The sequence below is a fragment of the Mercenaria mercenaria genome, chromosome 11 (genome assembly GCF_021730395.1).
Source record: "Mercenaria mercenaria strain notata chromosome 11, MADL_Memer_1, whole genome shotgun sequence".
NCBI classification, from domain to species: Eukaryota; Metazoa; Mollusca; class Bivalvia; order Venerida; family Veneridae; genus Mercenaria; species Mercenaria mercenaria.
The window spans coordinates 9,051,256-9,076,751 of NC_069371.1; the positions used below are offsets into that span (position 1 = coordinate 9,051,256).

The 25,496-nt window shown below is 35.6% G+C and overlaps 2 protein-coding genes across 3 annotated transcripts in view; one reads left to right on the top strand and one right to left on the bottom strand.

Moving 5' to 3' along the window:
- The window catches only part of LOC123531342 (sorting nexin-13-like), a 128,504-nt gene that overhangs the window by 14,116 nt on the left and 88,892 nt on the right, over positions 1-25,496 (top strand). For both annotated transcript variants that reach the window (XM_045312201.2, XM_045312200.2), the window contains exons 3-8: positions 3,961-4,067; positions 21,412-21,508; positions 22,113-22,202; positions 22,683-22,804; positions 23,846-23,961; positions 24,995-25,096. In XM_045312201.2, the coding sequence (XP_045168136.1) occupies positions 3,961-4,067; positions 21,412-21,508; positions 22,113-22,202; positions 22,683-22,804; positions 23,846-23,961; positions 24,995-25,096 (634 nt within the window). The remainder of the gene's footprint in view (positions 1-3,960; positions 4,068-21,411; positions 21,509-22,112; positions 22,203-22,682; positions 22,805-23,845; positions 23,962-24,994; positions 25,097-25,496) is intronic.
- LOC123531344 (uncharacterized) lies at positions 15,530-16,844 on the bottom strand. Its single transcript, XM_045312203.2, has 2 exons — positions 16,389-16,844; positions 15,530-15,978 (listed from the first exon to the last, which is right to left on the bottom strand). The coding sequence occupies exons 1-2, from the start codon at positions 16,405-16,407 to the stop codon at positions 15,530-15,532; spliced, it is 468 nt and encodes a 155-aa protein (XP_045168138.1). The 5' UTR covers positions 16,408-16,844.

The following is a 25,496-nucleotide window of genomic DNA, read 5'->3' on the forward strand; positions in this document are numbered from 1 at the left end:
AAGAGGGTATGAGCTGTACCACACTTTTGTCTAAGAAAGTGAGTTTTGATCGTATTTTCGTAAATTGAGGACAGATTTGACGCTCATTTAATATCAGTGACGAGCATTATAGTCAATTATTGTTTTATTCTGCTATTTTCAAGGATATCTGACGATATTTTATTCAAAACAAACAACATTATTAAAATGAGAACATCCACACTGACGACTTTGTTGGAGAACATCCACACTCTAATTACAATTATTGCAGTTATGCTTCATAAAAGCTATGTCTTAGGCAGTCAAGCTACGTTGTTCAACAACAAATGTCGTTGGGAAATTAATTTTGGTAAATCAACATTTACTTCTAGTCGTTTATTAACCCGGTAAGTCACATACTGTATGCGGAGCTTAAATTTGTTCACAAAATAATTTTAAATACTAAACAGGTAGCCAATAATTAGAAAAATAAATCTTCTCATTTCATTTAAATAATTTTGGCACCAATTACATATGCGAGATAACAAAGTATATGTAAATTTCTTTTGCCAAACCACAAACCTACACTTAAACACCCTTACAATTTTCCTGGCTGAACTACTATTAATGAATAATACGGCTCAAGCTCTATAAAATAGTTTGAAATTATTAAGATCTGCTAATATCAAAAGGTGCCCGCAACTAGTAAATTTATTAATACAGTTGTAACAGTATTTAATGTTTGAAATTATTTTTTGTCCAATAGCATTGCAGTACATTTCAAATTATGGGAAATTTATTTTAATAAATCAGCATTAAATTTTGATTGAAGTGCGATATTAGGGGCTAAGCTTCAGCCAGAAAACCTGCTCTGCGGGATCACTTAAGACAGTCACAGCGGAGAGAGAAAACCAAGGATGTGAGGAGTGTGGAAAGGTGTATAAATACTGACGAAAGTTGAAGGCGTCACATGAAAATCTTTCCCGCATGTTGCCTAAGGTAGTTCTACAAGTTCTGATCCATTTGTTTTTCTTCACTGATTTAAAATTCGATTAAACTCCGATTTTTTTCCTAATTATAGAATAAACTTGCAACTTTTGGCAAATGTATATTGATAGTGTCATGTGATTTTTTCTGCTTAACAAAATGTTTTGACCTTAAGTAACTTTTTGTAATATGTGCCTATAGGAAATCATCTTTTCAAAAGTAAATTGTCCCCAATGAAGCTTTTAATGAATCTTCTCAGTCGACAATATAAGCTACGGTCTTACGTGTGCCTTTATTTTAGTTTATACAGAATTCATTTTAGGTCGATTGTGAAGGAAGTTCTACAACTTATATTATTCACTCTCGACCCCTCATTCCTGATAGGATCAGTCTCCACGAGGGTATGAGAGAAGAGGCCAGTTTCCCTTTTAATGCTGAGCGCCAAGTAAGGAAGCTAGTGATACCATTTTTCACGTCTTTGGTATGACGCGGCCGGGGATCGAACCCACGACCTTGCGCGCTCGAAGCGGACGCTCTACCACTAGGCTATAGACGTTGCCTTTATTTTGAGAGATCAGCGCATTTCAAGCTGATTTAAAGACACTATTTAGAACTATTTAATGTTCGAACAATTTTAATATCACGTTTTATCTTTAGAAATATAATATTGTTGTCATGGGATTGCCATTCAATAAATGAATTTCGGTTCCGTATGCAGAACCCAGGCTTTAGTCTACGCAATGATAATACATTGTATGCCTTTCTGCCAGTTTATCAAATGTGCATAACACCTTAAGTGATAATGCCCTTTTTGTGTATAAGGTTGGATTGTATTTGATATTTGAAAGAGACTTCCATTTGCTGAAATAAGATTTAAAATATCTTGGTTATAATATTTAGTTAAAGTACTAACTATCCGTGTTTTATGCACTTTGGGGTGGACATAGTTATAAACAAAATAACAATACAATAACTATTCCAATCCTCTATTTGCTTTGAAACTTTGTTTGCAGGACTTTTATGCAAATTTGTCTTGTTATCTTAAAATATTTTTTTTCCTAAGATGCAGCCAATCTGAACACCGTGTCCTTATGCCACACTGTACACAGAGATTAATGTTAGCCTAACATGTGCTCAGCCATTGCCATATGATTAGGCAGATCTATTTTAACTGGTCTAGACTCGAGGTAAATGGTTAGAACTGCTGATTGTATGTATAGACGACACTGGTAGTTGAACAACGTAGCTTGACTGCCTAAGACATAGCTTTTAGGAAGCATAACTGCAATAATGGTAATTAAGAGTGTGGATGTTCTCCAACAAAGTCGTCAGTGTGGATGTTCTCATTTTAATAATGTTGTTTGTTTTGAATAAAATATCGTCAGATATCCTTGTAAATAGCAAAATAAAACAGTGGTTGACTATTATGCTCGTCACTGATATTAAATGAGCGTCAAATCTGTCCTCAATTTACGAAAATACGATCAAAACTCACTTTCTTAGACATAAGTGTGGTACAGCTCATACCCTCTTTGCCAACTGTTCGCGTTTTCGAGCAAAAAGCAAGCTATACGTACAACATGGAACACTACCGCAGAATAGTATACTCCAGGCCGGGTACGGTGATCTTTATCTCGAGTCGAAAGCTGCAGTAATAAAAAAGTTACCAGACTTTTCTTACCTGAATCGACGTAAATTTGTGTGTGGCCAGCTCATTTGCGCTGGGTTTTGATGACGTTGCATTCTTGGTTTCCCCACCATGATGAATATTGGTCAGAATGTTCACCTTGATGATATCTAGGTCAAGTTCGAAACTGGGTCACGTAGGGTCAAAAACTAGGTCAGTAGGTCTAAAAATAGAAAAACCTTGTGACCTCTCTAGAGGCCATATTTCTCAATGGATCTTCATAAAAATTGGTCAGAATTTCACCTTGACGATATCTAGATCAAGTTTGAAACTGGGTCAAGTGCGGTCAAAAACTAGGTCAGTAGGTCTGAAAATAGAAAAAAATTTGTGACCTTTCTAGAGGCCAAATTTTTCATGGGATCTTTATGAAAATTGGTCAGAATGTTCACTTTAATGATATCTAGGTTAGGTTCGAAACTGGGTCACGTGCGGTCAATTACTAGGTCAGTAGATCTAAAAATAGAAAAACCTTGTGACCTCTTTAGAGGCCATATTTTTCAAGAGATCTTCATGAAAATTGGTCAGAATGTTCACCTTGATGATATCTAGGTCAAGTTCGAAACTGGGTCAAGTGCGGTCAAAAACTAGGTCAGTAGGTCTAAAAATAGAAAAACCTTGTGATGTCTCTAGAGGCCATATTTCTCAATGGATCTTCATGAAAATTAATGAGAATGTTCAGCTTGATGATATCTAGGTCAAGTTCGTAACTGGGTCATGTGCGGTCAAAAATTAGGTCAGTAGGTCGAAAAATAGAAAAACCTTGTGACCTCTCTAGAGGCCATATTTTTCATGAGATCTTCATGAAAATTGGTGAGAATGTTCACCTTGATGATATCAAGGTCAAGTTTAAAAGTGGGTCACGTGCCTTCAAAAACTAGGTCATTAGGTCAAATAATAGAAAAACCTTGTGACCTCTCTAGAGGTCATATTTTTCAATGGATCTTCATGAAAATTGGTCAGAATTTTTTATCTGGATGATATCTAGGTCACATGTGCTCAAAAACTAGGTCACTATGTCAAATAATAGAAATAACGACGTCATACTCGGTTCAACACTGGGTCATGTGGGGATAGGTGAGCGATTCAGGACCATCATGGTCCTCTTGTTATTTTTTCCCCACGTTGTTATTGTGTTTTTGATCCGGAAGCGTGGTTCCCGTTTAACAGCATTATTTTGAAATTGGTCATTGGGCTAACAATTTGACGTGATAGTTCATTTCTTGCATGGTTTATTAAGATGTATATAAAATATGTTTGTTTATTCTAATCTGAAAAGATTTTGTCTTTCAGTTATTTAGTTTTATATTTTTCAACTTGTGTTTTTGTAGATGATGGGTAGGAGAGGCTGGATAGGTTTAGCTGTGGTATTGTTTCTGGCAACATTTGGTATATATGGCATCTCCTTTGTCTTTTACGTGATACTTACAGTTGTAGGGTAAGTATAGATTATTTGTCTTAGTCTATACGTAATTGTTTCAGCTGTCTGCTAGACTGCAAAGAATGCATTTTTAGCACGACTATTCGAAGAATAAGTAGAGCTATCCTACTCACGTCGGCGGACGGCATCACACCTTGGTAAGTTTTTCGTACCAGTCCACGTTTTGACAAAGTCTTTTGAGGTAAAGCTTTGAAACTTTCAACACTTGTTTACCATCACCATGACCAGTCATAGGCAAGAGCACATAACTCCATCAAGGATTTTGGCTGAATTATGGCCTTTTTTGACTTAGAAATCTTGGTTAAGTTTTTCGTACCAGTTTATATTTTGACAAAGTCTTTTGATATAAAGCTTTGAAACTTTCAGCACCTGTTTACCATCACCATGTCCAGTTATAGGCAAGAGTACATAACTCCATCAAGGATTTTGGCTGAATTATGGCCCCTTTTGACTTAGAAATCTGGGTTAAGTTTTTCGTACCAGTTAATACTTTGTGTAAAGTGTTTGACATATGGCTTTGAAACTTTTGTCACTTGTTCAGTATAATAGTCTCTATCTGTAGGAAAGACTACATAACTCATCTATTTTGGCTGAATTATGGCCCTTTTTGGACTTGGAAATTTCTGTTTTAATACAAGTCCACGTTTTGTCAAAACTATTTGACATATTGCTTTTAAACTTTGAACACTTGTTTATCATCATGATTTCAATCTGTAGGCAAGAGTACATAACTCTGACAACTATTTTGGCTGAATTATGGCCCTTTTTGGACTTTGAAATTGGTTCACACATTGCCATTTAGTGCAAGACTTTTTGAAATCCACAAATACAGGAACATTGTTTGTCTAATCTTGTTTTTTCTTTTGTTTGAATATCAGTGGTAATATTTTGACCCCATTCTTCAATCAGTTCTTCGAATAGTCAAGCGCGCTGTCATCCGACAGCTCTTGTTAGCTCTGTTCTCACCCTGGCATCGGTGTCACAGCTTGGTTTATGTTTTGCACTTAAGTATATATAGCTATTATTTAAAGGCATATAGCTTTGAAACTTATTTTTTCTTTTTCTAGGTATAAACCAACCTCACAGGATCAAGTCCCATAACTCTAACATGTATTTTTGTCAAGTTATGCCCCCTTCGGGACTTAGATATCCTGGTTAAAGTTTTGCATGAAAGTTACCATCTCAAAAACTAATGCAAATATCGAATTGAAACATCAAATGTTTCTTCTGGTTTATGAAACTAGGTCATAGCATTCTGACATGTATTTTGCAAAATTATTTCCCCTTTTGAACTTAAAAGACTTCTGGTTTCTCCAAAACTAATGCAGATACTGGATTGAAAGTCTATGCTATATTAGATATTTTAACATTTACAGTAATATCCCTGCTTCTGGGACAACAATTTGAATAATCGAACATTGGCAGTCTTACAGGCAGCTCTTGTTTAAAATAATTCTTGAATCCGCTTCCTAGAAAAACAACCCATGGTGCCAATGGTTTGAACCATGCAAGTTTTGAGCTTCCTTCTGCTTTAAGATTTATGCCCTTTTCCTGTATCTTCGTGCCCCCTACTTATCCCCCCATTTAAATCCCAAAATCAGGCAAAATACATTCAAAAATGTATATATGATATTGAAGATAAACCTTTTATCTTTATCATGCAAACTTTTTTGTTTGGATATCCTAAACAGTCATTGTGAAATCTCAAGATGTTTCCACGTGCGTAACCTAAGTCATGCCTGCCATTTTCCTATATCATCGTGCCACTTGTGTTATTTGGGTCGCTTATGTCATTCAAGCATGGAAATTTTCTCCTTCGATGAAATTAGGTTAGGAGAATTGGCAATGACCTTGGAATGAAACTGTCATAAGTTTTGGAAATGAAAATTTGGATTTTTTAAAAATAATTGCATTGTACGTGGTTTCTTTGTAAGCAGCTACACATTTTTAATGATAGATATTTAATTAATGTGGATTAAAGGCAAACTACATGTTTTTTATGCATTTTGCCTTCTTTGTTTACGAAATACCATGTGCTTATTATGTTAACACAATTTAGTGACGTCATAGCTTTTGCATGAACTAGCAGCACGTGTAAATGACAGAGGCACGAAGATATAGGAAGGCACGAAGATACAGGAATTGGGGATATATTGAACTGCCATTTTTTTTTTTACTAATTTAGGGTTTACTATACATAGAAATTCAGTCATATTATGATCAAGCTAGCAAGTTGATAAGATCTTTCAGACCTAAAACATGCTTATGATTATATGCAGTGTTTTTATGCTTAACCTTAAAGTATTGGCTTACAAAGGTATATGTAAATAAAACCTGTGAATATTGAGCTGACTAAGTAAAGCCTTCAGGTATTTCTTCACTTCCTGGTCATGAAATAGTCTGTGGGATTTTCCCTACTTCCTGAAAGGGAAACCTAATACTAAATATAGTAATTTGCAAAATCGCCATTTTTACTTATTTCCTTCTAAAGTCCCATAAGAGTAGACATGGTACCATACAAAAAAGTAAACCATTGTTTGCCAGAGAGATTCTGCCATCAACACCGATGTATAATGGGCACCCCACTGCGGGGAATCACATGATCAAAATAATCTCTAAACCAAAATAATATGGGATAAAACTGCACATCTTTTGCTGTAAATCTAAAATATAGCCTATCATATGGCAACATATAATTTTATGTATCCTAAAACTACATAGATTTCAATCACAATCACCTTCTGATTATCTGGAACACTTTAAGAAACTGATACTTCTTAATTTCCTTAGTGTTTGTAATTACAGGATATCTATCATTATTATCAACTACATGATAATTTAACAATTTTCATTAGTCATATGATAAGCTATGTTTAAATTTCATATCTTATCATGAAAGGAAATTTATTCATATTCTTCAAAATATAACTTTGGTTTAGAGATTATTTTGATCATGTGATTCCCCACAGTGGCACCCTGTATGAGGTGCACCCTTGATTCTAGTCTAAATTTTTTGGGGAAAATGAATTTTTGGCCAATCAAAAAGGAAAGGTCATGTAGAAATATAAAGATCCACTGATCAGATTATAACCACCGCAAGCGAGAGTACAGGAAGGTTTACTGTTGCAGTTTAAATAGCACTTTGTGCCACTAGCAATCAGCTAGTTACACTACCTGAAACAGATTTCTTAAGAGTTTAGTTCATTTTTAGCTCGACTATTCGAAGAATAGTCTAGCTATTCTACTCACCCTGGCGTCGGTGTCGGCGTCACACCTTGGTTAAGTTTTTGCATGCAAGTACATACAGCTATCATTTAAAGGCATATAGCTTTGAAACTTATTTATTCTTTTTCTAGGTCAATTACCAACCTCACTGGGTCAAGTTCCATAACTCTAACATGTATTTTGAGCAAATTATGCCCCCTTTTGGACTTGGAAAATTCTGGTTAAAGTTTTACATGCAAGTTACTATCTCCATAACTAATGCAGATATTGAATTGAAACTTCACATGTGTCTTCGGGGTTATAAAACTAGTTGATAGCACCAAGTCCCATAACTCTGACCTTCATTTTGGCCAAATTATGCCCCCTTTTGGACTTAGAAAATTTTGGTTTAAGTTTTGCGTGTAAGTACATACAGCTATTACTAAAAGGCATATAGATTTGAAACTTATTTTTTCTTTTTCTATATCAATTACCTACCTCACTAGGTCAAGTCCCATAACTCTGACATGTATTTTGGCCAAATTATGCCCCCTTTTTGACTTAGAAAATTCTGGTTAAAGTTTTGCGTGCAAGTACATACAGCTATTACTAAAAGGCATATATATTTGAAACATATTTTTTCTTTTTCTAGATCAATTACCTACCACACTGGGTCAAGTCCCATAACTCTGACATGTATTTTGGGCAAATTATGCCCCCTTTTGGACTTAGAAAATCCTGGTTAAAGTTTTACATGCAAGTTACTATCTCCAAAACCAATGCAGATATTAAATTGAAACTTCACATGTGTCTTGGGGGTTATAAAAATAGTTGATAGAATCAAGTCCCATAACTCTGACATGTATTTAGGGCAAATTATGCCCCCTTTTGGACTTAGAAAATCCTGGTTAAAGTTTTGCGTGCAAGTACATACAGCTATTACCAAAAGGCATATAGCTTTGAAACATATTTATTCTTTTTCTAGGTCAGTTACCAACCTCACTGGGTCAAGTTCCTTAACTCTTAACATGTATTTTGAGCAAATTATGCCCCCTTTTGGACTTAGAAAATTCTGGTTAAAGTTTTACATGCAAGTTACTATCTCCAAAACTAATGCAGATATGGAATTGAAACTTAACATGTTTCTTCAGGGTAATAAAACTAGTTGATAGCATCAAGTCCCATAACTCTGATATGCATTTTGGTCAAATTATGTCCCGTTTCGAACTTAAAACTTTTTTGATATTTAACATTTTGGGTAATTATTTCCAGCTTCTGTGACAGTATTTCGAATAGTCGAGCTTGGCTGTCTTACCGACAGCTCTTGTTAATTGTATGTTGAAAATAGACATTTTATGTTGACATGAGCTTCTAAACTGAAACAGATAACGAAAGATGTGACAGTATTCTGTTCCGATCTGTTATACATCAAAGTCTGCTGTGTCAGCTTGTGTCCGGTTTGTTGTTGACAGTTTGATCAGTTAAAAATAATACTTGCTCTGTAACTAGTATCATTACAATTACGATTTTTAGCCCGACTATACGAAGTATGAAGAGCTGTCCTACTCCCTGCGTCAGCGTCCTTCCGTGTCTGCACCTTGGTTAAAGTTTTGATGCACTTTCTCTTTATCTCTGTAATTACTTGATGGATTTGTTTCAGACTTAAAATAGTTATTCCTCATCATCACCCACATCATATTGCACAAGGGCCATAACTCTCACACCAATATTTCATGAATTACCGCCCCTCCCCCCTCCTTTTTACTTAGAATTTCACTCTATCTCAGTTATTGTACCCCCCGGCAACAAAGTTGTAAGGGGGGGTATACTGGTTTCAGGTTGTCTGTCTGTCTGTCTGTCCGTCTGGCCGTCTGTCCGTAGACGCAATCTTGTGTGCACCATCTCTCCTTATCCCCTTGACAGAATTTAATGAAACTTCACACAAGTGATCAGTACCAACAGTAGTTGTGCATGGGGCATGTTAGGTTCTTTTCGAAAACTTTTTTGCAGAGTTATGGGACTTTGTTTTTTTGTTACTATATTATATACATAGACACAATCTTGTGCACACCATCTCTCCTCATCACTTGACACAATTTAATGAAACTTCACACAAGTGATCAGTACCAACAGTAGTTGTGCATGGGGCATGTTAGGTTCTTTTAGAAAAAAAAATTGCAGAGTTATGGGACTTTGTTTTTTTGTTACTATACTATATACATAGACACAATCTTTTGCGCACCATCTCTCCTCATCCCCTTGACACAATTTAATGAAACTTCACACAAGGATCAGTACCACTGTTGTGCAATGGGCATTAGGTCTTTTAGAAAAAAATTGCAGAGTTTGGACTTTGTTTTTTTGTTACTATACTATATACATAGACACAATCTTTTGCGCACCATCTCTCCTCATCCCCTTGACACAATTTAATGAAACTTCACACAAGGATTAGGACTGTATGGAATGATTCATGGTTCAGGACATTTCCGTGGATTGAAAAAGTGAATGAAAATGACAATGTTAAAGCTGTGTGTTCTTGGTGTAAACTGTCAAAAAGGACAAATTCAATGGCAACAAACGGTTCACCTAATTTGCAAAGTTCAACATTCAGTAGGCATGAAAATACCAAAGATCATCTTCTCGCTGCTGAGGCTCACCAGGCAAAGAAAAAGAACACCACGGTAAAGCAGGTTGTTGAGACAATTGCCGTACGTGAAAATGAACTTGAGTGTGATGCTTCCAAAGAAGCCCAGGTGAATACAATGTACTACATAGCCAAAGAAGGCCAGCCACTGAACCAGTACAACAAAGTTCTGAAGCTTCAGGTTTGTTACTTTAACTGTTTTCTTTTCTCGTTGTTAGACCATCACGATATTAAAACAAATAGTAACGTGTTTGACTGAATGGCAATCAGTGCAGATCTTGATCAGACTGCAATGTTTTTACAACATACACATTATCAAATGAATTGCGATTTTGTTACCTTGAAGATGTGACAGTCAAAATAAAATGTGTTGTTCATGAGACGCTTTATATGGAAATGTAATTTGTCTACTTTTGGCAAAAATTATTTAGTTGTTTCTTGCTATCTTGCAATAGGACCTCTAAGACCGATGTGATAAGGCCTTAAAAAAAGTTTAGTTTCTGGTAACATGCTATATTTTATAGCTGTCAAACAATTTATTAACATTGGCCATAACTGTATTTTAAAATGCCATCCTTTATTTTCAGGTAAAAAACAAGTGTCCTGATCTTCAAGACCCAACCAAACTGTACACTGGTGAAGATTCAAAGACAGAATTGTTAGATGCAATCAATGCCACACTGGAAGAGAAGATTGATCAAAATATTGCGCAGTCAGAATTCATTGGTTTGATTATTGATGAAAGCACAGACATTACAGTGTTTAAGAAGTTAAATGTCTATGTTAAATGTGTAGATAGTGCTAACAAATCAGTGATCCACTTCCTTGATTGTATAAATGTGCCAGATGGCAAGGCCGATATCATTGTTTGTGAAATAGTAAAGTTGTTTGAGAAAAAGAAAATTCCCATGTCCAAACTGATAACTTTAGCCAGTGATGGTGCTTCAGTTATGACAGGTCGTAAAAATGGTGTAGGTGTCAAACTGAAAGAGTATTCTCCACAAATTATACAGATTCACTGTGTTGCGCACAAATTAGCCCTTGCAGCTGGTCAGGCCTGTAGAGATATTCCTTTACTTAATGACTACCAACATACACTTAAACTGATTTACAGATATTTCAGCAACTCCGCAGTAAGGTACAATGAACTACGCGCCATGTCTGACATTATGGAAGATGAAAACATTGAGTTTCTGACACTTAAAGAACCAGCCAGTTTTCGTTGGTTGTCACTTGAGGGGGCAGTTCGCGCCATATTAGATTGTTACCCTGCCTTGTACAATACTCTTGAACATGATGCTGCAAAAGGGAATCCTGACGCAAAAGGCCTGTTAACAAAATTGAAAAATGTGACCTTTGTCCTTGTATCTGGCTTTCTAAAAGATGTTCTTTATGTGGTATGCAAGCTGTCCAGAGTTTTTCAGAGAGACTTAATTGATGTGGAGACAGTCACCTTGATGATTGAGTCAACAATAATGAAACTTAAACAGTTGAAGAATGTGAATGGTTCTGAATTAGAGAAGGTATACAGCAGTATTCAGGATGGTGTGTATCGTGGTGCCAAATTGACCGACAGAGAGCAGCTGAGGATGCAATTTCAGAACTCCTCTTCTCAGTACTTGGAACAGTTAATCGAAAACATAGAAACCAGGTTTGACAAACAATCAATGAAAAGTCTGCAGCTTCTAAATGTTGTATTTCGCCCAGCTGGCATACCAAAGAATGTTACTGACCTAGAAAGTCATGGTGAGTCAGAATTAAGGGAACTTTGTGAACTGTATGGTGGTGAATCTGGTGTTATTGATTCTGACAGAGCAGTAGCTGACTACTTCCAGTTGAAAATTATTTTGAAATCGCTGAACATGTCCCTGTCTGATGCTTGTACCCACCTTCTAGGAAACTACAGAGATGTATTTCCAGACTTTGTCCGACTTGCCACTGTGTTACTGGTTTCTCCAATTACTTCTGTTGCCTGTGAACGGGGTTTCAGTGTTCACAACAAAGTAAAAACCAAGGGACGTGCCAGGCTGAAGCATGACACTGTTACTAAATTAATGAGAGTTATTGAAGAGGGTCCAGCGATAGAGGTGTTTGACCCTAAGCCCGCTGTAGTCAAGTTTTGTGAAATGAAAAATAGGAGAAAATAAGTTTGAAATGGAACTGTCAGTGCAAAGTGTATATATGTCTAAAATGTGAAAATCAACAAGAACTGGGCCTTTAAAAACATGTTGCGATCATGTAGTTATGTCATTTTACCATAAATGCTGTTACTTAAATGAAATCGTCATGTTATTGATTGTGATAATGAGTATTTTCTTTCACTTGCATAAGATACTTTGTTTAGAACTGTTCTTTTACATTTACCATGAAAACAGTCATATAAATGGAACTGTCATGTCATTGATTATGATAATAAGTGTTTTTTTTTTCACTTGCATAAGATACTTTGTTTAGAACTGTTCTTTTACATTTACCATGAAAACAGTCATATAAATGGAACTGTCATGTCACTGATTATGATAATAAGTGTTTTCTTTCACTTGCATAAGCTACTTTGTTTAGAACTGTTCTTTTACATTTACCATGAAAACAGTCATATAAATGGAACTGTCATGTCACTGATTATGATAATAAGTGTTTTCTTTCACTTGAATAAAATACTTTGTTTTGAACTGTTCTTTTACTTTTACTTCAAATACAGTAACATAAATGAGCATACTCAGCATAGTGATGGGCAAGGAATCTGGCTTTAATCTACCATATCTATTTAATACCATGCCCAATAGTAAGTTTTATAAACTACAGCCTTGACAAACGGTAGGGTTTTATAAGGCTATGCCTTTATCTAGCGACAGGCAAAAATATGGGACTCCATTTTTTCATACTTGGACTCCAACTTTTTCCAGGAAGGGAGTCCTGGACTCCTACTTTGAAAATCCTACCGAGAACCCTGCAAGTGATCAGTAACAACAGTAGTTGTGCATGGGGCATGTTAGGTTCTTTCAGAAAAAAAATTTGCAGAGTTATGGGACTTTGTTTTTTTGTTACTATACTATATACATAGACACAATCTTGTGCGCACCATCTCTCCTCATCCTCTTGACACAATTTAATGAAACTTCACACAAGTGATCAGTAACAACAGTAGTTGTGCATGGGGCATGTTAGGTTCTTTCAGCGACAAAAATTGCAGAGTTATGGGACTTTGTTTCTTGTTAACATACTATGTACATACAGTCTGCATATGCAATTTTGTGCGTGCCTAATCTACCAAACCCTTGGACACAATTTAATGAAACTTCACACAAATGATCAGTACCAACCCTAGTTGTGCATGGTGCATGTTACATTCTTTTAGATAAATATTCTGCATAGTTATGGGACTTTGTTTTTTGTTACTATACTGTATACATACAGTCTATATATACATACAGTCCACATAATTATGCAATCTTGTGTGCGTCAAATTGCAATGTACTGTGTCAGTGCATGCGGGGGGGTACATTCATCACCTTTAGTGATAGCTCTAGTTCAATTTATAATAAAATGGTATTTGTTTGAAAAATAGACGATTCTTTTCTTTAGGGACTGAAGTAGCAGTCTTCGCTTTTAGCCTTGAAATTTTCCTCTAGCAAGAGTGGTTTCCCTTGCCCAGATTGGTTAAGATAGAAATGAACATTTGAACTTAGAAAATCTTCAAATCCTGTGATGCATCCAGAATTATGGGGTGGGTGGAGGGAGCTGTCCCTGTGGTACAAAAACTATGCATTATACACAAGCAAGTACAGTCTACCATTCAAAATTTGTTTAATATCTGATTTTTATGCCCATGAAGGTGGGCATATTAAAATCGCACTGTCTGTCCGTGCGTGTTTGTGTCTGGTAAGTTCTTGTATGGGCTGTAACTCTTCCATTCATAAAGGGATTTTGAAATAACTTGGCATAAATGTTCACCAGAGCCCTAGCTCCAAGGTCAAGGTCACTTAGTGGTCAAAGGTTAACATGGTCTGTTTCGTGTCCGGTCCATAACTCTGCCATCCATGAAGGGATTTTGAAACAACTTGGCATAAATGTTTACCATAATGAGATGACGTGACATGCGCAAGAGCCAGACCCCTACCTCCAAGGTCAAGGTCATGCTTAGAAGTTAAAGCTTTACTGGGTATGTTTCGTGTCCAGTCCATAACTCTGCCATTCATTAAGGGATTTTGAAATTACCTGGCATAAATGTTCCTCATGATCAGACGATGTGTCATGAGCAAGACCCAGGCCCCTAGCTCCAAGGTCAAGGTCACACTTAGAGGTCAAATGTTAACATGGTCTGTTTCTTGTCCGGTCCATAACTCAACCATTGATGAAAGGATTTTGAAATTACTTGGCATAAATGTTCCCTATAATAAGATGAATTGTCATTCGCAAGACCCAGACCCCTAGCTCCAAGGTCAAGGTCACACTTAGAAGTCAAAGGTGTTTCTTGTCTGGTCCATAACTCTGCCATTTATCAAGGGATTTGAAAATAATTTGACACAAATGTTAACCTTTATGACCCAGGCCTCTTAGGTCAAGGTCAAGGTCACAAAATGATATTTGATCTTTTTGCACATACAACTGTGGCATTCTTTGGCCTGTTTCAGGGGTATTTGTCATCAATAGTGACAGCTCTTATTTTTTTAAATTTTTGAAATTTAGAAATTCAAAGAAAGTTTATTAGCACATTTTAAATGATAATGAGTGGTAGAAATTAATAAAAATATCACAGGATCACATTGGTGTTTTAAGCTCACCTGTCACATAGTGACAAGGTGAGCTTTTGTGATCACCCTTCGTCCGTCGTCAGTCTGTCTGTGCGTCCATCCATGCGTCAACAATTTCTTGTCTGCACAATAGTGGTTTCATTTATGATTTGATTTTAACCAAACTTGCACACAACTTGTATCACCATAAGATCTCGGTTCCTTTCTTGAACTTGCCAGTTATGGCCCCTGAAAGGACCAGAATTAGCTATTTTGCCCTTGTCTGCACAATAGCAGCTTCATTTATGATTTAAATTTAATCAGACTTGCACAAAACTTGTGTCACCATAAGATCTTGGTTCCTTTCTTGAACTGGCCAGATTTCTTCATGGGTTCCAGAGTTATGGCCCCTGAAAGGGCCAGAATGAGCTATTTTGACCTTGTCTGCACAATAGCAGCTTCATTTATGATTTTATTTTAACCAAACTTGCACACAACTTATATCACCACAAGATCTTGCAGGGTTCTAGCCAGGATTTTCTGAAGGCATGTTGCTGAAGGGTATTTTTGAAAAGTGCGTGGACAACAATGGGTGGGTGCAGGGGTTACCCCCCTGGGGGTATGGGGGCCCCAAAAATTTGTATTACTACAACTCATTTTGGTGCATTCTGGTGCATTTCAAGTTGAAAAACACAGTGATTTAATGTTTAATAAGCATCATTTACATGCTCAACAAGAACAAATAGAGATAATGTGTCATAAAAAATTCTTCTAGAGTTTATTTGCTGAATGACAATGTAAACTTATCCAGTTATATAAGTTCTGAAAATGTTCACTATTATTTTACATAAAACAATACAATTTTAGCATGCACATTAAAGTTCCAGTCTTCTATTCCTGTGGAATTTATTTGCTGAATGACAACGTAAACTTATCAATTTTGTGTACTTGGCGTTATCCCCCTTCTCCAAACTATTTAGAACATCCACTCCTAATGTCTTAGCTACATCAACTAAATGTTTGTGTTTGGTGGTGTGGGCTATTTCCTCCTTACACGGAAAGTAAAGCAGTGTCATAGATGCTGTCACTGCCTCACGGTTCACATGTTCTTCCCTCACAAAACAAGCCTCGATCCCACCACCTGTTTTTGCTTCCGCAACGTCAAATACCAATGTTTTCTTGTGCGAGTCTGAGTCCTTATGAAATACTAAAGATGATCGCCTTATTGAGGTACATGGAATGTCAACCCACACAGCTCTACCAGGAACACACTTCTTTGGCCTTCTCTGGTGCTTTACACATACTGAACACAACATACCTTGGCCTGAAGTAAAGAATTTAAAACAATTTTGTTATTTACATAGCCAAAGGGATCCGTCACTGCTATGATAAGAGATCTAAATGTTTTTTTTAATGAATTTCAAAAACTTATATGTAAAAACAAAAGACACAAACACATAAAACATACTGTAGCCTTGTGTGTAAAAGACATGACAACTTAATTTCTAGTTAGTCATCAACTCTTCCTCCCTATTTCTAAGTATGCATGTCCAATATTTTTTCCCCTAAGAAATCTGATTTGAAATATAAAATGTGGTCTTCTTATAATTTGTTCAACAACTGATAGTTTGCACTTTTTTTGAATACGTTAACTGATCACTTGATACATATGATATGATACATTCAATAGACCGTTCAGTATTTTTGGGATTACTTAAAAATGATTTAAATTACCATTCTCTGAGACTGTCATCCAGGGAAACGCTTGTTTCCATTTTGGATCAATGCCTGATTTCCTTTGGCCATCCAGCGTGGCTGGGTGGGATTCTGAATTTGTGACCGTTTTCCCAGGTGTACCTGGTCCAGGAAGAATGTCATTCACAGATTTGTCTCGCTTTTCACATCGCACTATCTCCTCTATTACCGAATCACTAACATTGTTCTCCTTCCGGAGCTTCTTGAAATGGCTATTGCTTGAAATAGTTCATATTTAACAATGTCCCACTCTCTGATTTACGTTTATTTCCAGGCATCGTCAATAATTAAGTAATAGATCAACAATATTTCAAACTTTTCTCTACAAGTTCTATTTTGAAAGTGACGACAGAAACATCGATATTCCACCCGAGAAAACACAATTCATACATGTCAAAAAAACATTAATATTACGCCGAGAATTGTTCAAAATCATTTTAACGTGTTGCACAATTTTTTACTTAGTACCTTCCATTGTCTTACCTTGATTGGGAAAAACATTCGGACAATAATTGTTGAAAACCATCTGTCATTATTTCTGATTACATAAAAAATCTTAAAACACTTTCATGTACACATCACAAGATACCGTCTGTCAAAGGATTTAAAGGCGGAGCTACGATAAATTTACGTCACAAGTTTCTACATAGGAAGCTGTCATTGGTTTATCGCGTTTCTTAACTGACATCGCTTTACCTGAACTATCGGGTGAGCACGTGGTAAACTTTCGAATACCCTATCGGATTAATCTCGGTGTTTATTGGAATGCGTTTAAGACATGTCGCTATGGCAATTAAGGGATGACGGGGGAAATAAGGCATGTCGAATATACAACTCAAAGCCTGAAGGCATGTCGCACGCGACAGGCGATAATAGCCTGGCTAGAACCCTGTCTTGGTTCCTTTTTTGATCTGGCCAGATTCAATCATGGGTTCCAGCATTATGGCCCCTTAAAGGTCCAAAATTTGCTATTTCGGCTTTTGCAGCCATATAGAGACTTCATTTGTTGTTTGATTTGATACAAACTTCCAAAATATCTTCAACAACAATAAATCTTGGATTTAGTGACGAATCTGTCAGATCCAGGTGTAGGTTCCAGAGTTATTTTATAGCTGATTACCTCCCCTGATTGTAATCAAAATGGATTTATATCAGTATTAGTACTTATAGGACTTATTTGAAATTTCATTATTGTCATAAGTTGGACTGAGACAATCAGGGTAGATAACTAATGACTGATTTTATGTCAAATTACCTCAGTCCCTTTATTATGTCTCCCACCGCACAGTGGTGTGGGAGACATATTGATTTACTCCAGTCTGTCTGTGTGTCTGTCTGTCTGTCACAAACCTTGTCGAACATTTCTCATCTGATCTTCACCAAACTGTTACAAAATGTGTTTGACCATGAGACCTCAGCCAAGTTTGATAACTAGCCAAATCGGTCCAGGCATTTCGGAATTATGGCCCTTGAATTACCGAAATATGCTCAGGTCTTGGGAGCTAAAACGACCCATATACTACTAATCGTTAGTAGTATAGGAGTCCTTTTGGGGCACTTTATGTGCGCTCTAAGTGCAAGCTTCACCAAACTTGAACAAAATGTGTTTGACTATAAGACCTTGGTCAATTTCTATAGTTAGCCAAATTGGCCTTAGGCACCTCGGAATTATGGCCCTTGAATTACCAAAAAACTCAAGATTTCTTGTTCATTTTTTACCTTAAACAGGTGCCTATACTACTTTTAAAGGTGGATAATCAGATTTTGGCCATGTAACAGATTTGTTCGAAACATTTACACTCATTTATGTTCACTAAACACTTAATACAAATTAGATTTTCACTGGAGGTATTTTTAAAATTTCATTTTCCTATCCTGGTTGCCCAACCAAGATAGAGTTATTTTATCATAAGTATAAATTTGATAAACATACTTTGCCTAAGGAAATGTATAAATATTAGACATATTGTAATATATTTGTAAAATATTTGCATTAAAAATTATGTATTTAGATGGAATTCATTAGAAACGCAAGTTTGAAAAATTATTATTACCTCCCTTTGCCTATCTTGGTTGCGCAACCAAGATAGATTGGAAATAAATGAATTCAGAAGCTACACACAGCTTTTAAACTTGCATTTTGGTTCAGATTGTTCAATAGTTGATATGTCTATCAAATGCAAATGTAAAACTAGACATTGTATCGAAATAAAAAGAAATACCCAGCTTTTTATATACTTTCATATTAAAGGGTAGTAATTACAAAATTTTATAAAAATAATAAAATATACATTTCAAATAGGAATCTAACTCTATGTAATCGGTCTTTTTGTTCCTTAAATAATTCTCTACCAGAATATACAAAAAGTAAAAAATGTCATTAAATGTTGATTAAATGTGATTGACCACCTTTAAAAGTAATAAGTAATATAGAGGTCCTTTTAGTGTCAAAAAAACGCATGCACATGTGCTCTTAGTAAACAGTATATAAAGACTGACTTACTATTTAGATGATTAGGCAGTTGTGGGCGACATGCGCTTTTCTCAAAAGCATCTCTAGTTTCAAATCAAAATGGGTATATCTCCGTAACTATAATGAAGATACTGATATGAAATTTCATTTATGTCAACATATGGACTTGGACAATCAGTGAAGATACATATTGACTGAATTTATGACAAATTACCTCCCTTTATTTTTTATCTAAATGAATACACCTAAGCAGCTTCTGATGAGATTGGATTGAAATGTTATTTATGTCATGGTAAGAAATAGTCATATTAGATAATTCTTGATTGAACATTTATCGATATGAATACTTTACTAATATATTGTTGTATAGGCTTGTACTCTGTATCTTCTACATGCATATACCAATGCATGATTACCTCCACTGATTTTAATAAAAATGGATTTATCTCAGTAAATATTTATAGAACTCATTTGAAATTTCATTATTGTCTTTAGTTGGACTGAGGCAATCAGGGTAGATAGCTATGGACTAATTTTTTGTCAAATTACCTCCCTTTGTTTCAATTAAAATGGGTGTATCTCAGTAACCAATGAAAATACTGATTTGAAATGTCATTTGTGCCATCAGATGCAATGTTGGCAAAAAGACGGTCAATATGAGTATTGACCGGGCCAGCGGTCAATACTGGTTAAAACCGGTCAATACTGGTCAATACTAGTCGATTCAATACTTTGGTCACTCTTGGGTGGTCAGTACTGGTTAATTCAACACTTTTACATAATGCACATTAACAGATTAGAACAGACTGTAAGAGTAATGTAAAAATAATAAAGCAATTTGAATAATATAGAATTTTGTTTATTAAAAAGTATAGTGGTCAATGCTGGTCGATTCAGTTTTGGTCCTTGGCAGTGTGTCCTGGTCAGGCTCAGTTCTGGACAATATACTTAGACTGGTCAGTGGTGAATACTAGTTTATTCAATGCTGTCTTTAATTTATCAGTTATCTAATTCAATTTATCTTCTTATATTCTTATAGTGATTTAAAAAAAAGATATTACTATAAAATACACTCATTGAAATGGACAGTACTGGTCATTTCAAATTTTAGTCCTACACGGTATCCCTGATCAACACATATAGTGGTCAATACTGGTCATTTGAATACTTTAATTGCATAACTTTTTTTTTTTAGATAAAGTTACCATGTTCAAGCACCTCATTAATACTGTGGGATTATTGATCATGACAGCTAATTAGTGACTAGATAGACAGGCCTGCAATATATAATCTTTTGTATATTGTAAGACAGGGTGTCAATTAGGCATTGTGACAGTTGCTATCAAAACACAATCAAACTACTTCCATGAAAGGGTCCAGTTGTTCAGAACAATTTTCATTGAATTATATTCCAGTAAAAATAATTAGATTTAACACTGTGAATCAAACACTTAACTGCTACAGCTTATGAAATACATTCTACAAATGAAGTTCAGTTAAATTAGCAGTTTAATGACCAGTATCAACCAGTACTAACAAACTCAGGGAAGATTGGGCTAGACCTAACTGTGTTGCCTCTATAAATAAAGTCTTTATTATTATTATTATTATTATTATTATTAAACTGACCACTTTGATTAATTTGGGAGTATTGATTTGGTTGTTTTAACTAAATATAATGCATGCAAACACCTTCATCAAGCCCCAAATGCTTAACAGTCATTATTTAAATTGTTCATAAACTCTGCAAAATATCTGAACAGTCAGTATTGTCTAATTGACCAGTATTGACCAATTCAGGGAGTATTGACCGGGGCGGTTTTAACCGGTTAAAACCACTGGTTAAAACCGGGGGCGGTTTTAACTGCCCAACATTGATCAGATGGACTCGGACAATCAGGGTAGATAACTTTTTACTGAATTTATGACAAATTACCTCTCTTTATTTTATGTAAACGAATATATCTCAGCAGCAACTAATGAGATTGGTTTTAAATGTTATTCAAGTCTTCCAGGGTAAGGAATAGTCATGTTAAAAAAATGCAGCATTTAAGCCTAGGAACCTCAAACTTGTTATGAATTGGCCCTGACTAGGTCAAAAGGGACTGTTACAACAAAATGTTTATCCTGATGATATTTAATGTGTATGCCTATGTGCTCTATGTCAAAACTTGATCATATCATTTTGAGCAATGGTACTCAGGTGGTGAGCGATACAGGGCCATCATGGCCCTCTTGTTTATTTAATGGCACCATGTATATTCTAATGCACCATTCCCTTAGAAAGAAACAAGTGAAATATGATGATTTTCCTTTCAAAACTGGAAGCAAATTATTCTATTTAGCATTGTGTCCGATTCATGAAGTAGGTACAAACCCATAGATTGTTTTAATGATTTGCAGGTAATATGGTATTAATAATTTGTACGTATCTTCTCACGACAGATCAGCATCATAACATTAATAATGTTTAATGGCTTATGTACTGATTAAAATACATTTATGATACCAGTTTAATGTATATTTTAGAGCTCTTGTGGTTGCCTACTACTTTGGAATGGAAGAATCTACAGAGAGGCTGAAGGAATGGAAAAATATACCATTGTATTCCCCAGGCATTCAAGTGGTAAGATTAGTGGTTGTTAAATTTTGTTTAAATTTCCTGATTTGTCAAAGTGTATTGAGACTGACTTACTGAATTTGCATAATTGTTCTTCAAGACTGCATTATTATAACTGCATGTCAGTTGTGCTGTGAAACAAGCCAATTTAAACCAAACAGAGTAGTGTTAGAATGGTTCACTTTCAGATTACTTCAAATCTAGGTCATCTGTACTGAATTCTGGTTGAAAACCAAAAGGAAAGGCGTTAAAAACCTCTTCAGAAGCCATTGGTGTGATTTCCAAATAATTCCACACCAGTGTTTCTTAGTTGACTCTCTGCCGAGTTCCTTCAGATCGTTTTGTTGTGTTAAAAAATATAGCAGTCAAAGGCGGAGGTTTAGTTTTCTCTGTACAATTACATGTAAAATTTTGAAAAATGGACATGCAGGCTGATCTTAGTCTGCATTGGTTGCAAAGGCAAAATCACATGGCACCAACAGACTAAACGATAGTAAGGTTTAAGCTGCAGCTTACTGATATAGCTTTTATACAATTGAAATTTTCTTTTGAAGTTACGTGGTATGGTGAGAATAACAAAAACATGTTTTCTATTTCTCTGAAATTTTAGGTGAAGGTAAAAATGGAAGGTTCGTTTAAAATCAAGAAAATGGATAAAAGAATTACCGGCTCCAGTGTGATTGATGAAGCTTTACAATCTGTGAGTAATCTTCCCATAGTTTCTGTCTTTCATAAAGTTAAAAATCAGACAATTCCTGTATCTACGGCTGTTGCTAATGCTTAAGTAGAAGAAAGGATCAGGCACATAAATGATGTGTTAACCACCCCTCATATCACAACTCATTCTCTGCAGTAGGTTTTGCAGCAAGTAGATAAGCTGAAAATTTTTAATCACAATCAAGCTGAAATAGATAATAATGATAAGCTATGCTTGTGTCCTTTCTTTGAAGCTGTTTATCTGAGTTTGTATTGTCATAGGGAAAAATATAGGTTATAAAAGATAAAGTTTATAAAAAAAAAGTGTTAGGAAAAATAAGATATACATGTTAACCATGTCTGAATGTTGAAAATTTTCACTGGGAGTAGAATAATAATAATAGCAACTGGTTGAATGTTTTCAAGTATTTATTCTGTGCTCCTGTTCTGAAGATTAGTAAAACACATTTTACACTTTTGACAGGTGATGGAATATGCATCTAGAGATTATATAAAAAACTGGTATCGAGAGGTCAGTGATGACGACCTTTTCTTACTGGAAATACAGCAATGTGTTCAAAAAGTGTTCATCACATTTTCACAACGGTAAGTATCTCACATACCAAAGGTTTGGTGCAAAATGGTTATAATACATTGTTTATGCCTCCATGTTAAAGATCCTGGAGGCATAAAAATCATAGTATTTAAACTGTCTGCTTGTTTGTCTGTTTGTACGGTACATAGACGAAATATGTAAAATTTTGTTAAAATGAATTTTCAGTGAAAAGACACAAAATAAACAGAAAATCTGCTTGTTTTACAATCTTTCACTATTGAACACAAGATTTTACATTTTGATTTGTGACTAGGTCACTCTTGAAAATATTGCATCAGATCTCGTAGTCAGTTGGTGAAAGATACTTAGATATTGCTCTGAAACAAACAAATATCCTGTAATAAACTAAATATTTATAAAGAAGTATTGAGGGCTTGTTGCGAAACAGTTGTAATTCAAGAAATGACATGGGATGTCAACATTGTATGACACATACCCCCTGAAATTGCTTGATAGATTAAAATATAAATTCAAGAAAGGGGCGAATTAAAAAAAAAGCTGACATGAAATTCCCAACAATATGACTACTTCAAGTTGATGATGTATACCAAGTTCCATTTGAGTGGGATGGGAACTGTAAGAGTTGAATACAAAAGGTACATTATGTAGTGCAATATAGCAAAATCCAAAAATGAACCATAATGATCTAAATTGTGTCAGTGTGACTCTAACTCTTACGACTTTTAGCTGTAGAAGGTCATTGTAAAACTGGTAGATCTTTGAAACCTGTCATAGTGTTTTGATGTGTAGTTCTCCAATTATATGGTGTTTTAAGTAGACCTTTAGCGGTAATAAATCGAAGAGCATAGCATTTTATGATGAAAAAATCCCAACTGCCTGTGGCGGAATATGAACCTGGGTCAAAGTGTATCAGAGTTGTATGCTTATTTACTGGTATCATGTTTATGAGTAAGATTTATATATAAGCTAAGAGGTAGGAAAAGAAGTTATATTTTATGTAAATTCTGCAAAGAAAAAAAGAAGAATAATGTTGCAGCTTTAAAACTTATAATAGGAACTCCTTTTTGTAGATCAAAAGATGTTGATTGGATGCCATATTTTACACACAGAATGGTTGATGATTTAGCATCTCATATACGACTTTATACCAGAGCTATGGAAAAAGCAAAGGTGGCCAATAAAGATGGTAAACATAGATTTTTCTTTTATTTCTCATGGTGGACAGTAATTGTAACCAATTTACATTTACTTTGAAAGCATCTTTTGAAGGGTTCAGTAATAATTTAGTTGATGGTTCAGCCTAGCCTGTCTCACTTCTTTGCTAGGTGAGTTAAAATCTGGTACACTGATAAGTCAGGCAAGTCTCACTACTTCGCTAGGTGAGTTAAAATCTGGTACACTGATAAGTCAGGCAAGTCTCACTACTTCGCTAGGTGAGTTAAAATCTGGTACACTGATAAGTCAGGCAAGTCTCACTACTTCGCTAGGTGAGTTAAAATCTGGTACACTGATAAGTCAGGCAAGTCTCACTACTTCGCTAGGTGAGTTAAAATCTGGTACACTGATAAGTCAGGCAAGTCTCACCTCGCTAGGTGAGTTAAAATCTGTACACTGATAAGTCAGGCAAGTCTCACTACTTCGCTAGGTGAGTTAAAATCTGGTACACTGATAAGTCAGGCAAGTCTCACTACTTCGCTAGGTGAGTTAAAATCTAGTCCATAATTTTGCTAAGTTTGCTTCACCTTTTGCTAGGTGAGTTAAAACCTTGTCACTGGTTTGGCCTAGCCTGTCTCACTACTTCACTAGGTGAGGTAATACCTAGCCCATGGTTTAGCCTAGCCTGTCTCACTACTTCGCAAGGTGAGGTAATATCTGGTCTTTGGTTTAGCTTAGCCTGTCTCGCTACTTCACAAGGTGAGTTAAAATCTGGTCAATGGTTTAGCCTAGTATGTCTCACTACTTCGCTAGATTAGCTTAGCCAGCACCACTACTTCACTAAGTGAGTTAAATCCAGACTGTGATTTAGCCTAGCCTGTCTCACTACTTCACAAGGGGAGTTAAATGCCTAGCCTGTTTCACTACTTCACAAGGTGAGTTCATATCTGGTCCATGGTTTAGCCTAGCCTGTCTCATACCTATTACCTTCTTTTTGCTGTCTGTTGATAACTGTACTGATGTAACTTGTTATCCATTGTGTATTTTTGCTTATCTTCTTTCAGAGAGAGGTCCATTATTGGAGCAGAATTTTTTTGACCTTGAAATCAAAATGGAGGGAGATATATGTAGGGACTTGGTGTCTTTGTCTCCGGAAGATGAAAGACGTAAGATAGAAGTTCTATTTGGAAACAGTCAATTCTTTGAAGTTCTATTTGAAAACAGTCAATTCTTTGAATATCAGTCATAGAAGTAACTGGTTTATATGTTGTTTTATTTTCTGTTCCTTACTTTGAGAATGCTCTTCTTTCTTTTGATCTTTGAAAATGATATGACCACTACGTAACTGTGCCTTTGTTTGATTTCCACTGTTTTCAGAAAAAAGGTATGCTGTGAAACCATTACTATTTGTGGGAGATTTATTTTTATGGATTTCGTTGCCACGGCAGTCCATGAAATTAAATCCCAATATGCTTTGCATTTATTTTATCTGTAAAAATTTTGAAGGATCCATTATGACTGGCAGGAAATAGTCATTTTTATTTTAACCATACAGATTTGTGCCCG